At 33.4% G+C, this 16,567-nt stretch overlaps 1 protein-coding gene across 3 annotated transcripts in view; it reads left to right on the top strand.

Annotated features, from left to right (window-relative positions):
* The window catches only part of LOC134690648 (uncharacterized), a 226,125-nt gene that overhangs the window by 120,848 nt on the left and 88,710 nt on the right, over positions 1–16,567 (top strand). The window contains exons 3-4 of one of the 3 annotated variants that reach the window (XM_063550638.1): positions 1,331–1,560; positions 7,883–8,177. The exons of the other annotated variants lie outside the window; for them this stretch is intronic. Of the exons in view, the coding sequence (XP_063406708.1) occupies positions 1,331–1,560; positions 7,883–8,177 (525 nt within the window). The remainder of the gene's footprint in view (positions 1–1,330; positions 1,561–7,882; positions 8,178–16,567) is intronic. 3 annotated transcript variants of the gene reach the window in all.

Here is a 16,567-nt window from a genome sequence, read left to right as displayed (position 1 = left end):
TGGTGAAGAATTTTTTATGATGTGTTTCAAAGTACTCGTCCAACCATTTGGGCTTTGTGTCAGTTGTTTTCTTGTGTGTTATGCACGTTTTCGTACTGTATATATATTTGGAATCTGACACGGTCACAGGTCTGTTTTCATTTGAAAATAAGCTGTTTTGTTCAATTTTGAGTCCTTAATCAACCCAACTTCTTTTTGTATACCCTTCTCTTCTTTTTCTACTGTTTCTCTGCCTCTGCCTTTGTTTTTCTGTATATTGTTTATTAAATTTGGAATTCGAAGTTCTTCTTTCAATAAGCCTTTTTTAGCTTGGTTTTATAGTTTCTATTTTGTTTAATTAGATTGTCCAACTTCCTCTGATAATTTTTTTAATTTTAGATTCAGCCGGTAAATTCATGTCAGGAGTGTGACGGATTACATCTGAATGGTTAATCCTTGAAACTTCTTTAAATATACCATTTTAAATCAAACTGATTGTTCTATTTTGGACGAAACACATTTCCTCACTTTCCTATATGACATTATAGTTGTAGACCCTTATTTCCTTTGATAAATTTGCATTACTGTGCACAAAAAAATAGAAAAATGACTAATTAAAACTTATTGTGTCAAAACAGTCAAGATAAATACCACGTTTTAAAGGAAAATGGTAGGAATATAACTTGGTTTAAACATTTCTAACCTACAGAATCCTGGAAACGTGTCCTTGTAAAATTATGAATTGACAGAAAATGCCTTAAAAAAAGCGTCACACTCCTGACATATATAATGCACTCCCACATCTAGGATGTTCACATTTCACATTTGTCTACCCCCTCAGTTATGGTCTGTTGACTTTGAATCTTGTTCTTACTAGTTTATATGTATTAGTTTGTGATTAGGTCAGTTTAAGATGAGCCACTAATGTTAAGATAATGATATTTTGTACTCAAATGTATTGACATTTACTAGTTTTATTTCTATGGAGATTATTTAACCCACCACCCTCATTATAGTTCATTGAGATGAAACTATTACATAGTTTAAATATTTGTGTGTATGTTTGTTTAAAGGGAACGACTTATGAGATTGCAGTGGTTTATAATAATTTGGTTTGCAGTTGAATTAGCATTGGCACATCTCATTACCATGGAGATTGTTTAGCCATGTACCTTCAGTCATGGTTACTAGTAATTGATTTTGAATATTTACATTATTCACATATTAAATTATTGCAAGGCTATATATCTCTGTGGTAACAGTTTATTTTGTTAAGTGAAATACTCAATTATGAAACATGTTATAAGTCATATGATAACTTTATTTGTCTGTTACTTTTGATATTTTAAAGGGGTTCCGGATTCCAAAACATTTAATGTAACGTTGATGATCTGTTTAATCAGAAACTTGACATCTATCAATCCTCCAATCAATGGATTTGACAGTCTACCACTGCCAGGGGAGATAACTGCAGAATCTGATCTAGCCAGGATAAAATATTACAGGAATAAAATAGCTCATCATGATAGTAATACAATAGACACTACTTATTTCAATACAGCATGGAGAGATATATCAGAGGTAAGTTTGTTTCTATAATATTGATACTTTCATTATAATTGACATGTTGGACAATGATGTCATATTTAGGCAGTTAAGCTGCCTTATGCGAGCACCCTAGTTTTGTGTGCTACCCAATAAATGCTGAAATACGTGCCATTGTTATCATCTAGCTGGCTACTATATTATTTATAACTTATTGGACATTTTTTTCATACTTTTCATTCTTGATTACAAAAAAATATGACCAGAAAAACCTTAAATGATCGTCGATTTTCCCAAAAGTTTTGAAGTTGCACAAAGGAAGTAGAGCACATTAGGAATCCTTATGTAGTTTATTATCCCCTGAGCTTTTGGTTAATATGTCAAAGAACAAATGTATGAAATATTTAATCGCCGAAAATCCCTAAAGACAAGTAGTTAAGATTTCCCAAATTGCGAAAGTCGTAGGAATATTGTTTGTCGTCAATACGTAGTCAACTACGTATATATACGTCAGTATAAATTCAACTGATCACGCTGTTGGCGGCAATTTTGAATTAGAAGACGAAATTTTCGTATCTTTTCAATTTGGACGCAGGGGTTCAAATTAGCGGTGGTCCGAGGTCTGCGACCTTCCACTTTTGCATTCGGACTTTCTACTTGGTTACAAGCTATGCCCGACATTCCCGACGGACCTTGAAAGAAAAAAAAACAACTTTGCAAACATTTTAACCTAAGTTTCCTAATAAACGATCTCAATCTTATTTTCATTACTACTATTCATGACAGCAATATTCAATTTATTCAACCGCTAGCTTTATACAGAAAAGCGCCGATAAATAATGTGTAAATCAGAGCAAAATCGTATCTCACTATCTGTCAAAAACAACATTGAAAATAAAATGGCTGCCGCGAGAAGACAATACAATATCGAACCCGATTACGGAAGCGGATAAGGATAATCCCGGGTTTTGGCTTTCAACTAAAAAAATCCAGACAGGTGACAAAATACATCTATGCATGGTAAATAAATATAAACACTAGAATTGAAAACCAAAAGATAGAAAAAGCAGAAAATATTTTGTACACCAATTTTAATGTCAAAATCCAATACAATGTGACAGCTGGGAACAGTTTATCTATATATATATATATATATATATGTTCCTGGTAACAGTATAAATTTTCCTTATTAGTGATATATCTTGGTAATGCATGTTAAATGCTTTTCAAGTTAAACATATTTCTGCAATTTCAAGGGGTATTTTTTTCTTCTCAGTTTTGATAGGCCAGTTTAAATAGCTGGAAGTTTCTTATATAAAACAAAAGATGTGGTATGATTGCAAATGAGACAACTATCCACAAGAGACCAATATGACCAAAACTTGGTAACGGTCAAGATCCCCCACCTAAACCATATATATTCATATATTCATATATGGGACAATATAAAAAATCATATGAAATATAGGTGGAGGTCGTGGGAGAATTTATAACGATCGAGATCCACAATCTTAAACAATATATATTTATGTATGGGACAATATTACAAATCAAATGAATTATAAGGGGTCCCTATGGTCACTGTACACCCTCCTGTTTGAGAACTTGGAAAAATTCCAGATCATCACCCCTTGACCATATATACTCATGTATAAGACTACATAACAAATCAAATTAAATATAGGGGAAGTCCTTGTAGTCACCATACCCCTCATGTTTAAGAACTTTGAAACAGATGGGATCCCCAACTCTATATTAAATGAAATATAGAGAGAGTCCCTGCAGTCACCCTACCCCTCCTGGTTGAGAAATTGGAAACACTCGAGCTCCCACCTTTAAATTAAACCATATATATTCATGTATGAGAATTAATCAAATGAAATATAGGGAGAGTCCTTAGGGTCACCCTACCCACTCCTATTTGATAACTTAGAAACAGATGAGATCCCCACCCCTCAACCATATATATTTATGTATTGGACAATATAACAAATCAAATGAAATATAGGGGAAGTCACTGTCCCCCTCCTGTTTGAAAACTTGATAACGGTCGAGATCCCCACCCATAAACCATATATATTCATGTATGGGACAATATAAAAATTCAAATGAAAAATAGGGGTAATCCCTAGGGTCACCCCAAACCCTCTTGTGGGTGTTTTGAGAACTTGTAATAGATTGAGATACCAACGCCTAAACCATATTCATTCCTGTTTGTCATTTCAAAAAAGATTGAATGACATACAAGGTCAATCTCATAGGCGACACATATGCATATCACTTTGCTAGACCCTTACACCTGTCATTTTATTCCAAACTTAGACATTATGGACTTGAGGTGAAGGTTGGAGTCATTTACATTTACTATGGACAGGTCAGTCAGACCCCAACGTTGATCCCTGTAGAAGTAAACATTTGTCTGATTTCTGACTTTTGTACAGTACAACACAACTTAGTTTTCTTTCGAGGGAAGCAAGTCCATTCATACTTTTACAAGCTCGTACTAAAGTCAACTTGAACCACTTACAGTCAACTAATACGAACTATTACTATCAACCAGAAGAACTGCAATCATTGTAAATTTGTACCACTGCTGACTCATGAAAGACGCATGACCATATCATGGTCATGTGCGTTGCTATTGAAAACCTTGTTAAAATATGAATTATTTGCCTTAATGATTAATTCATTAAATGAACATAAATGTACAATTATATATGAATGTTTAATGTTTGTTCTTTTAAATCTTTAAAAAAAAGTTGAAGCAACATTGCCAGTTTTCATAATTATGTTTGCCTTGGTTTTTGTTTAACTGCCTACAGTGCCTACAGCGCTTTTATTTAGAACATTTAGTGTTTTTATACGACTGCAAAATTATTTGTTATCATATTCTGTTTACTATACTGTAACTGTCTGTATGTCGGTCAATCCATTCTTAAGACTCAGAGATCGTTTGACAGATAACTTGTATACTTGGTAGGATTAATTGTTATCATATTCTCTTGACCATACTGTACTGTCGATCTGTCCATCCATACACAATACACAGATAATGTTAAGGCAGATAGCTTGCATTACTTAGTAGGATTATTTGTTATTATATTCCCTTGACCATACTATACTGTATGTCCGTCCATCCATACACAATACACAGATAATGTTAAGGCAGATAGCTTGCATTACTTAGTAGGATTATTTGTTATTATATTCCCTTGACCATACTATACTGTATGTCCGTCCATCCATACACAATACACAGATAATGTTCAGGCAGGTAGCTTGCATTACTTAGTAGGATTAATTGTTATTATATTCCCTTGACCATAGTGTACTGTATGTTTGTCCGTCCATCCATTCACAATAATCAGAGACCGTTTGACAGATAGCTTGCATACCTGGTAGGATTATTTGTTAACATAAAGTAAAAACACAAAAATACCGAACTCCGAGGAAAATTCAAAAAGGAAAATCAAAAATCAAAAGGCAAAATCAAAAGTCCAAACACATCAAACCAATGGGTAACAACTGTCATATTCCTGACTTGGTACAGGCATTTTCTAATGTAGAAAATGGTGGATTGAACCTGGTTTTATAGCTAGCTAAACCTCTCACTTATATGATAGTCGCATCAAATTCCATTAAATTGTCAACGATGCATGAACAAAACAAACATACTCAAAGAGTAAAAATGTCAAAAATAGGGGTACAACAGTCAATATTGTGTTATCATCTTAATATCTCTACATAAACAACAAATGTAACAAAGAAGCACAAAAACATATTTCATTGACCATACTGTACTGTCTGTTTGATTTGATTTTTTATGTGAGTGTTGGGACCTGGACTTTGACCTTTTTAGACAACTGTAACACAATGACTCATGGTGAACAGTACTTCTCTGCGACTATTCAACACAAAGCTTTCATGCTTGGTAGGATTGTTTGCCGCTATGTGTAGTTGGCCATATTATACCGACATGTTGATTGGATGATTTTAATAGGAGTTATGGAATTTTGACCATTTTTATACGACCGCAAACAAATTTTGCCGTCGTATATTGGTATGACGTTTGCGTCGTCGTTGTCGTCGTCGTTGTAGTCGTCGTAGTCGTCCGAAGACACATTGTTTTTTTGCAATATAACTTAATAGATATAGGAAGATGTGGTGTGAGTGCCAATGAGACAACTCTCCATCTAAGTAACAATTTAAAAAGTAAACCATTATATGTACGGCCTTCAACACGGAGCCTTGGCTCACACCGAACAACAAGCTATAAAGGGCCCCAAAATTACTAGTGTAAAACCATTCAAACGGGAAAACCAACGGTCTAATCTATATAAACAAAACGAGAAACGAGAAACACGTATAAATTACATAAACAAACGACAACTACTGTACATCAGATTCCTGACTTTGGACAGGTGCAAACATTTGCTGCGGGATTAAACGTTTTAATGGATCCAAATCTTCTCCCTTTTTCTGAAACAATAGCATAACATCACAACATAGAAAAACACACGATAAAATATCAATTGGCAGACTTAACTCAATCAAAAAACGTATGATTACACAATGAAGTTTAACTGATGGATCTTTATGAAATTTTACCATAAGGTTCAATACCACAAAAGGAAGGTTGGGATTGATTTTGGGGGTTATGTTACCAAAAGTTAAGGAATTAGGGGCCAAAAGTAAGCATTTTTGTAACTTCAAGACAATATCTTGTGAGTTACAAACGTAGTGTATGGGTCCCTCTGACATTGTACCACAAGGTTCCATATCACAAAGTGAAAGCGGCGATGAACTTTAGGGGTAATTGCCTCAAAATTTTAAGAATTCGGGGCCAAAAAGGAAAAAAAACAAGCATTTTTCTAGTTTCAGGACAATAGTTTGTTTAAGTGTATGGATCTTTCTGAAAGTGTACTACAAGGTTCAATATCACAAAGGGATAGCTGGGTGTGTGTTTGGGGTAATTACCCTAAAGGTTTAGGAATTTGGGGCAAAAAAGGAGCCAAAAAGCAAGCATTTTTCTAGTTTCCAGACAATAACTTGTGTTCAAGTGTATGGATCTCTCTGAAATTGTACTGCAAGGTACCATACAACAAAGTAAAGGCTTGGATTGAGTTTGGGAGATGAATCATAAGGGGGTTCAACAAATTTTGGGGGGTTTCTCTTTTTCCTTTTTTTTTCCTATAAAATTTTCCATTTTAAGTTGGTTATTTCTGATTTATATATAAAAGCAAATAACGATATGGCAGGAGATACACACCACACAGGATGTGTAAATTATTATATAAAGTATTGTGTACTTTAGCAAGAAATCTTCAATTGCACAGTATTGCGCAATAGCAAAAAAATCTTCAATTGCACAGTATTGCGCAATAGCAAGAAATATCCAATAGCGCAATATTGCGCAATAACAAGAAATCTTCAATTTCACAGTAGTGCGCAATAGCAAAAAATATTGATTTGCACAGTATTGCGCAATTGCAAGAAATATTGAATTGCACAGTATTGCGCAATGGCAAGAAATCTTCTTTTGCACAGTATTACACCATACCAAGAAATCTCAATTGATTTTTTTCAAATTGGGGTCCAAAATTTTGTTTGATTTCATCAAAAATTGAATATATGGGGTTCTTTGATATGCTGAATCTAACCATGTATTGAGATTTTGGAAATAAGACCATACTAGCTAAATTAAAAAAAAATAAGTTCTTAGACCAATTTCATTCTGTGTCAGAAACCTATGCTGTGTCAAATAATAAATCGCTATCCAAATTCAGAGCTGTATCAAGCTTGAATGTTGTGTCCATACTTGCCCCATCTGTTCAGGTTTCGACCTCTGTGGTAGTATCAAGCTGCGCCCAGCGGAGCATTTTATCAGACTATTATTATACACTGACACCTTGTGTAGCCTATTGCTAATGACTGTAATTAATGCTACTCCTTTGATACAGTTTGACAGAAAGCTCTAAAACTTGGCAGGATTTGTAGGTCTTTATGTGTAGGTGGCCATAGTATACCGTCAGGTTGGTGCAACTCTCATTTATTGGGAATTATAGGACTTTGACTTTTTCTTTACATATATATAAATATATGTGTATACCAAAATGACACCATGTTTGACCCTTTGAATCACAGCTAAAAAAACTCTTTATAATGTAATCTATGATTCGTAGTACAGCTTTATACTTCAACACAGTTTAATCCTTATGTAAACAGCAATTCCTATCAAAACTGATGAACAAGGAAAGTCAAATTAAATGAAATAAAAATGATTATTGTACATAGACACGATAAAGAATAATGTTTTGAAGCATACAAAATTATCAGATATCGAACAATATTTTTCTAGGCTGTAAGTCGATTGGGAGGTCAAACAATGTATCAAGAGTGTCAAGGGTTAAAGGTGAAAATCTTGGACCAGTCTAATCAGGAAATTATGTTGGAAATCAAACAATCACTGGAAGAGATGAAAGAACTGAAACTTACAGTGGATAATTTGGGAATGGAACATTCTAGAGTGACAGACAATCTTAGAGAGTTACAGACTTCCCACACTACTTTACAGACTTCCCACAATACTTTACAAACAGAACACTCAAAAGTTATGGAAAATTTGAAAGACTCAATACCATGGAACATCAAAGGTACATTATACTTATTGATACAGATCTAGATAAAAGTAGACTATCAATTGACAGGGTAAATATTTACAAATTCTTCAATTTCTCATATATTTGGCAATGTGTTACTCCTATACGTCACGTATATTGATCGAAACATATATCAATATTCCCTACAGAAATTGAGGTAATGTGATTTTATAATAAAACGTTTTTCCCGAGATGGCATGGCCAACTGAAGTGACATGGATATAAACAATTTTGATAACACATAGGAACATAAACTGGACAATTCAAATCTTGTATACAGATGTATAATGGCCTCAAGTTTCCATCTTAATATATTGTTTGTTGTTCTTGATCTCATATTCTTTGTTAAGTGACTAAAACATAGACTATATTCTTCATTACAAACATAACTTAAATTTAAACCGACCACAAGCATGATACACACTTGGCTGATACACCCACACCTGATGTTTGTCTCACCTGTAAAGAAAGTCGCAGTATGGGAGACTTGGGTATGGAAATCCTGTGGGATCTACGGCATAAACTATAATAAAGCTTCATATTTCAGAATGTAGAAGACCTGGATGCTTCATACCTCATTTTCATGGTTGCGTGACTGCTTGAGAAAAAGAATTACAGTTTTCTTTTTAAGTGAAATACTCATTTATTATGAGTATTAGGATAACTATATTTGGTATATGGGTTCTTGCAACGTATACATGTCCGTCAGGTAGGGTTCCCCTGACCTCGACCTTATTTTATGGATTAAGGTCAAGGACAATGGACATATGACAGACAAAATCTTCGTAACATAAGGTATCCGCACACAAGGTTTCAAGGTTAAAATTACACGGGAAAGTCCATATCTCGGATATTATCAGCGATAGGTCAACAATTTTTGGTTTATGGAATGATTGCAATTTCATGGTTCATTGGGTAATGTTTAGTTTTTGTGGTTTGATCTGTTTTTCATGGTTCATTAGACAATTTTAAGTTTGTGTGGTTTGGTTTATTTATCAGATATTATTAGCAATAGGTCAGTAATATTTAGTGAATGGAACAATCTTGAGGTGTAGATATCTGTCTGGTACAGTTCATATGACCTGATCTCATTTTCATAGTACATTGTTAATGGTAAGATGATGAGATACTAGTAGTAAACCCTTCATATTCATGATATTACAGACTTTCAACATGAGTTCAATGATAAGTAAAATAGGCGAGACATTTCAGTGTATGCACTCTTGTTTCTATTATTTAGAGTAATAATATCATTATATTTAGGTATACATGTCCATGAGACAGGGTTTATCTCACCTTGACCTCAGATTTAACAGAATCTAGGCTAACCTATAAGGGACATGTAACCTTAGCATACACATGTAAAATTGTGTGCATAGTCATATCTCAGTAGGGTCATTATCATTTATTCACCTCAAATTGATGTACTCAAATATAGTAAGTAAATAAAAAAGTCTTTGCAGTGATATTGGATACGTTTCAATTTTTAACAAGTGACTGAGCTTAACCATTTGTCATGTTTGTGCTTATTCAAAGAGCAGAGCATCATTCAGTAAATTTGTAAAACCTATGGAGTTATTAAATGTATGCAAAGTATTGAATTTTAAAATAATTTATTCATTGTTATTCAAAAAAAGGATTTATTACCAACAGAAGCTGCATCACAAAGGAGCTTTTTAGGGTATGCTCAATTACTGAAACATAAATATCACTTTGGACCCCGAAAATGTCACCACACATGTGCAAATGTCTCAGCGAAATGTAACCAAATGTTATAAAACTTTTACACAATGATTATTACCTCAAGTTTGAATTTTGGAGGCGTCACTTTAACCGTTCTAGAGTTATGTCCTTTACAAATGGAAAAATTGGAAATGTTTTCGTTTCCGTTCACTAACTTTAGTTTGCCTCAACCAAATGTTATGCAATTTATACAAAATGCTTATTACTACAAAATACAGATCAAGTTTGAATTTTGGTGGTGTCACTAATAAACCGATCTAGAGTTGTGCCGCTTTAGCTTCCGTTCTCTAACTTAAGTTTGCCTCAACCAAATGTTATGAAACTTATACACAATGCTTATTACCACAAAATACAGATCAAGTGTGGTTTTTGGTGGTGTCACTTTTACTGTTCTAGAGTTATGCCACTTACAAAAGGAAAAATTGCTGAATTTTTCGTTTCAGTTCTCTAACTTAGTTTGCCTCAACGAAATGTTACGAAACTTATACACAATACTTATTACTACAAAAGTCAGATCAATAACAAATTTGGGTAGCATCACTTTTACCTTTCTTCAGTTATGTCCCTTTATAACTTTATATGATATGGGTAGCATCAATTTTACCGTTCTTCAGTTATGTCCCTTTATTACTTTATATGATATGGGTAGCATCACTTTTACCGTTCTTCAGTTATGTCCCTTTATAACTTTATATGATATGGGTAGCATCAATTTTACCGTTCTTCAGTTATGTCCCTTTATATCTTTATATGATATGGGTAGCATCACTTTTACCGTTCTTCAGTTATGTCCCTTTATAACTTTATATGATATGGGTAGCATCACATTTACCGTTCTTCAGTTATGTCCCTTTATAACTTTATATGATATGGGTAGCATCACTTTTACCGTTCTTCAGTTATGTCCCTTTATAACTTTATATGTTATGGGTAGCATCACTTTTACCGAACTTCAGTTATGTCCTTTTATAACTTTATATGATATGGGTAGCATCACTTTTACCGTTCTTCAGTTATGTCCCTTTATAACTTTATATGATATGGGTAGCATCACGTTTACCATTCTTCAGTTATGTCCCTTTATAACTTTATATGATATGGGTAGCATCACTTTTACCGTTCTTCAGTTATGTCCCTTTATAACTTTATATGATATGGGTAGCATCACTTTTACCGTTCTTCAGTTATGTCCCTTTATAACATTTATATGATATGGGTAGCATCACTTTTACCGTTCTTCAGTTATGTCCCTTTTTTAACTTTATATGATATGGGTAGCATCACTTTTAACGTTCTTCAGTTATGTCCCTTTATAACTTTATATGATATGGGTAGCATCACCTTTACCGTTCTTCAGTTATGTCCCTTTATAACTTTATATGATATGGGTAGCATCACTTTTACCGTTCTTCAGTTATGTCCCTTTATAACTTTATATGATATGGGTAGCATCACTTTTACCGTTCTTCAGTTATGTCCCTTTATAACTTTATATGATATGGGTAGCATCACTTTTAACGTTCTTCAGTTATTTCCCTTTATAACTTTATATGATATGGGTAGCATCACTTTTAACGTTCTTCAGTTATGTCCCTTTATAACTTTATATGATATGGGTAGCACCACTTTTACCGTTCTTCAGTTATGTCCCTTTATAACTTTATATGATATGGGTAGCATCACTTTTACCGTTCTTCAGTTATGTCCCTTTATAACTTGATATGATATGGGTAGCATCACTTTTACCGTTCTTCAGTTATGTCCCTTTATAACTTTATATGTTATGGGTAACATCACTTTTACCGTTCTTCAGTTATGTCCCTTTATAACTTTATATGATATGGGTAGCATCACTTTTAACGTTCTTTAGTTATGTCCCTTTATAACTTTATATGATATGGGTAGCATCACTTTTACCGTTCTTCAGTTATGTCCCTTTATAACTTTATATGATATGGGTAGCATCACTTTTACCGTTCTTCAGTTATGTCCCTTTATAACTTGATATGATATGGGTAGCATCACTTTTACCGTTCTTCAGTTATGTCCCTTTATAACTTGATATGATATGGGTAGCATCACTTTTACCGTTCTTCAGTTATGTCCCTTTATAAATTTATATGATATGGGTAGCATCACTTTTAACGTGCTTTAGTTATGTCCCTTTATAACTTTATATGATATGGGTAGCATCACTTTTACCGTTCTTCAGTTATGTCCCTTTATATGATATGGGTAGCATCACTTTTACCGTTCTTCAGTTATGTCCCTTTATAACTTTATATGTTATGGGTAGCATCACTTTTACCGTTCTTCAGTTATGTCCCTTTATAACTTTATATGATATGGGTAGCATCATTTTTACCGTTCTTTAGTTATGTCCCTTTATAACTTTATATGATATGGGTAGCATCACTTTTACCGTTCTTCAGTTATGTTCCTTTATAACTTTATATGATATGGGTAGCATCACGTTTACCGTTCTTCAGTTATGTCCCTTTATAACTTTATATGATATGGGTAGCATCACTTTTACCGTTCTTCAGTTATGTCCCTTTATAACTTTATATGATATGGGTAGCATCACTTTTACCGTTCTTCAGTTATGTCCCTTTATAACTTTATATGAAATGGGTAGCATCACTTTTACCGTTCTTCAGTTATGTCCCTTTATAACTTTATATGATATGGGTAGCATCACTTTTACCGAACTTCAGTTATGTCCTTTTATAACTTTATATGATATGGGTAGCATCACTTTTACCGTTCTTCAGTTATGTCCCTTTATAACTTTATATGATATGGGTAGCATCACTTTTACCGTTCTTCAGTTATGTCCCTTTATAACTTTATATGATATGGGTAGCATCACTTTTACCGAACTTCAGTTATGTCCCTTTTTTAACTTTATATGATATGGGTAGCATCACTTTTAACGTTCTTCAGTTATGTCCCTTTATAACTTTATATGATATGGGTAGCATCACTTTTACCGTTCTTCAGTTGTGTTACTTTATAACTTTATATGATATGGGTAGCATTACGTTTACCGTTCTTCAGTTATGTCCCTTTATAACTTTATATGATATGGGTAGCATTACTTTTACCGTTCTTCAGTTATGTCCCTTTATAACTTTATATGATGTGGGTAGCATCACTTTTACCGTTCTTCAGTTATGTCCTTTTATAACTTGATATGATATGGGTAGCATCACTTTTACCGTTCTTCAGTTATGTCCCTTTATATGATATGGGTAGCATCACTTTTACCGTTCTTCAGTTATGTCCCTTTATAACTTTATATGTTATGGGTAGCATCACTTTTACCGTTCTTCAGTTATGTCCCTTTATAACTTTATATGATATGGGTAGCATCATTTTTACCGTTCTTTAGTTATGTCCCTTTATAACTTTATATGATATGGGTAGCATCACTTTTACCGTTCTTCAGTTATGTTCCTTTATAACTTTATATGATATGGGTAGCATCACGTTTACCGTTCTTCAGTTATGTCCCTTTATAACTTTATATGATATGGGTAGCATCACTTTTACCGTTCTTCAGTTATGTCCCTTTATAACTTTATATGATATGGGTAGCATCACTTTTACCGTTCTTCAGTTATGTCCCTTTATAACTTTATATGAAATGGGTAGCATCACTTTTACCGTTCTTCAGTTATGTCCCTTTATAACTTTATATGATATGGGTAGCATCACTTTTACCGAACTTCAGTTATGTCCTTTTATAACTTTATATGATATGGGTAGCATCACTTTTACCGTTCTTCAGTTATGTCCCTTTATAACTTTATATGATATGGGTAGCATCACTTTTACCGTTCTTCAGTTATGTCCCTTTATAACTTTATATGATATGGGTAGCATCACTTTTACCGAACTTCAGTTATGTCCCTTTTTTAACTTTATATGATATGGGTAGCATCACTTTTAACGTTCTTCAGTTATGTCCCTTTATAACTTTATATGATATGGGTAGCATCACTTTTACCGTTCTTCAGTTGTGTTACTTTATAACTTTATATGATATGGGTAGCATTACGTTTACCGTTCTTCAGTTATGTCCCTTTATAACTTTATATGATATGGGTAGCATTACTTTTACCGTTCTTCAGTTATGTCCCTTTATAACTTTATATGATGTGGGTAGCATCACTTTTACCGTTCTTCAGTTATGTCCTTTTATAACTTGATATGATATGGGTAGCATCACTTTTACAGTTCTTCAGTTATGTCCCTTTATAACTTTATATGATATGGGTAGCATCACTTTTACCGTTCTTCAGTTATGTCCCTTATAACTTTATATGATATGGGTAGCATCACTTTTACCGTTCTTCAGTTATGTCCCTTTATAACTTTATATGATATGGGTAGCATCACTTTTAACGTGCTTCAGTTATGTCCCTTTATAACTTTATATGATATGGGTAGCATCACTTTTACCGTTCTTCAGTTATGTCCCTTTATAACTTTATATGATATGGGTAGCATCACTTTTACCGAACTTCAGTTATGTCCTTTTATAACTTTATATGATATGGGTAGCATCACTTTTACCGTTCTTCAGTTATGTCCCTTTATAACTTTATATGATATGGGTAGCATCACTTTTACCGTTCTTCAGTTATGTCCCTTTATAACTTCATATGATATGGGTAGCATCACTTTTACCGTTCTTCAGTTATGTCCCTTTTTTAACTTTATATGATATGGGTAGCATCACATTTACCGAACTTCAGTTATGTCCCTTTTTTAACTTTATATGATATGGGTAGCATCACTTTTAACGTTCTTCAGTTATGTCCCTTTATAACTTTATATGATATGGGTAGCATCACTTTTACCGTTCTTCAGTTATGTTACTTTATAACTTTATATGATATGGGTAGCATCACGTTTACCGTTCTTCATTTATGTCCCTTTATAACTTTATATGATATGGGTAGCATTACTTTTACCGTTCTTCAGTTATGTCCCTTTATAACTTTATATGATGTGGGTAGCATCACTTTTACCGTTCTTCAGTTATGTCCTTTTATAACTTGATATGATATGGGTAGCATCACTTTTACCGTTCTTCAGTTATGTCCCTTTATAACTTTATATGATATGGGTAGCATCACTTTTACCGTTCTTCAGTTATGTCCCTTTATAACTTTATATGATATGGGTAGCATCACTTTTAACGTGCTTCAGTTATGTCCCTTTATAACTTTATATGATATGGGTAGCATCACTTTTACCGTTCTTCAGTTATGTCCCTTTATAACTTTATATGATATGGGTAGCATCACTTTTACCGAACTTCAGTTATGTCCTTTTATAACTTTATATGATATGGGTAGCATCACTTTTACCGTTCTTCAGTTATGTCCCTTTATAACTTTATATGATATGGGTAGCATCACTTTTACCGTTCTTCAGTTATGTCCCTTTATAACTTCATATGATATGGGTAGCATCACTTTTACCGTTCTTCAGTTATGTCCCTTTTTTAACTTTATATGATATGGGTAGCATCACTTTTACCGTTCTTCAGTTATGTCCCTTTATAACTTTATATGATATGGGTAGCATCACTTTTACCGTTCTTCAGTTATGTCCCTTTATAACTTTATATGATATGGGTAGCATCACTTTTACCGTTCTTCAGTTATGTCCCTTTATAACTTTATATGATATGGGTAGCATCACTTTTAACGTTCTTCAGTTATGTCCCTTTATAACTTTATATGATATGGGTAGCATCACTTTTAACGTTCTTCAGTTATTTCCCTTTATAACTTTATATGATATGCAATCGGGGCATCATCTGTGTCCCATGGACACATTCCCCATTTATTTTATTTCTAATTAGCTACACTTAATATATTTTTCAGAGCTGTTAAAAAAACAAATAGAAGACTGGAAAAGAAAGATAAGATGTTCGTGTCTACAAGAGCTAGTGATTATGTCATGGAACAGTTACAGGACAACAGTTGTTTGACATTAACCGCCCCATCAGGAGTTGGAAAATCATTTATTGCAAGACACACAGCACTTCTTTTAAAGAAGGAAGGATACAATATAATACCAGTGTACACACCAACAGACATAAGAGATTATTATCAGCCTGGTAAACAGACCGTCTTCATTGTAGATGATATTTGTGGAAATTTCACTGCCAACCAACAACAGATTGATAACTGGAAGCAACTGTTACCTGTGATTAAAACAATAATGGCAGACAAATGTTGTAAGATTATTGTATCTTGTAGATTACAAGTCTATACAGATGATAAGTTTAATATGTTGTTACCTTTTAAATCCTGTGAATGTAATTTAATATCAGATAAGTTATGTCTTACATCTGTAGAGAAAACAAATATAGCAAAAACCTATATTGGTACAAGCATGACAGACATTGATGCTTTATCTTCTAAATGGGATTTCTTCCCACTCTTATGTTCCTTATATCATGAAAAAGAAGATGTAGATGTCAAAGAATATTTCAAAAATCCTTTTGATGTCTATAAAAGTGAGCTAGACAGGTTAAGTGAGCATGGTGATGAAGGAAACTATAAAATATGTAGTCTTGCTTTATGTGTTCTCTTTAATAATCAGCTAAATGAGAAATG

This window comes from Mytilus trossulus, chromosome 11 (genome assembly GCF_036588685.1).
Source record: "Mytilus trossulus isolate FHL-02 chromosome 11, PNRI_Mtr1.1.1.hap1, whole genome shotgun sequence".
Classification (NCBI taxonomy): domain Eukaryota; kingdom Metazoa; phylum Mollusca; class Bivalvia; order Mytilida; family Mytilidae; genus Mytilus; species Mytilus trossulus.
This window is presented reverse-complemented; position numbering and strand designations above follow the sequence as displayed.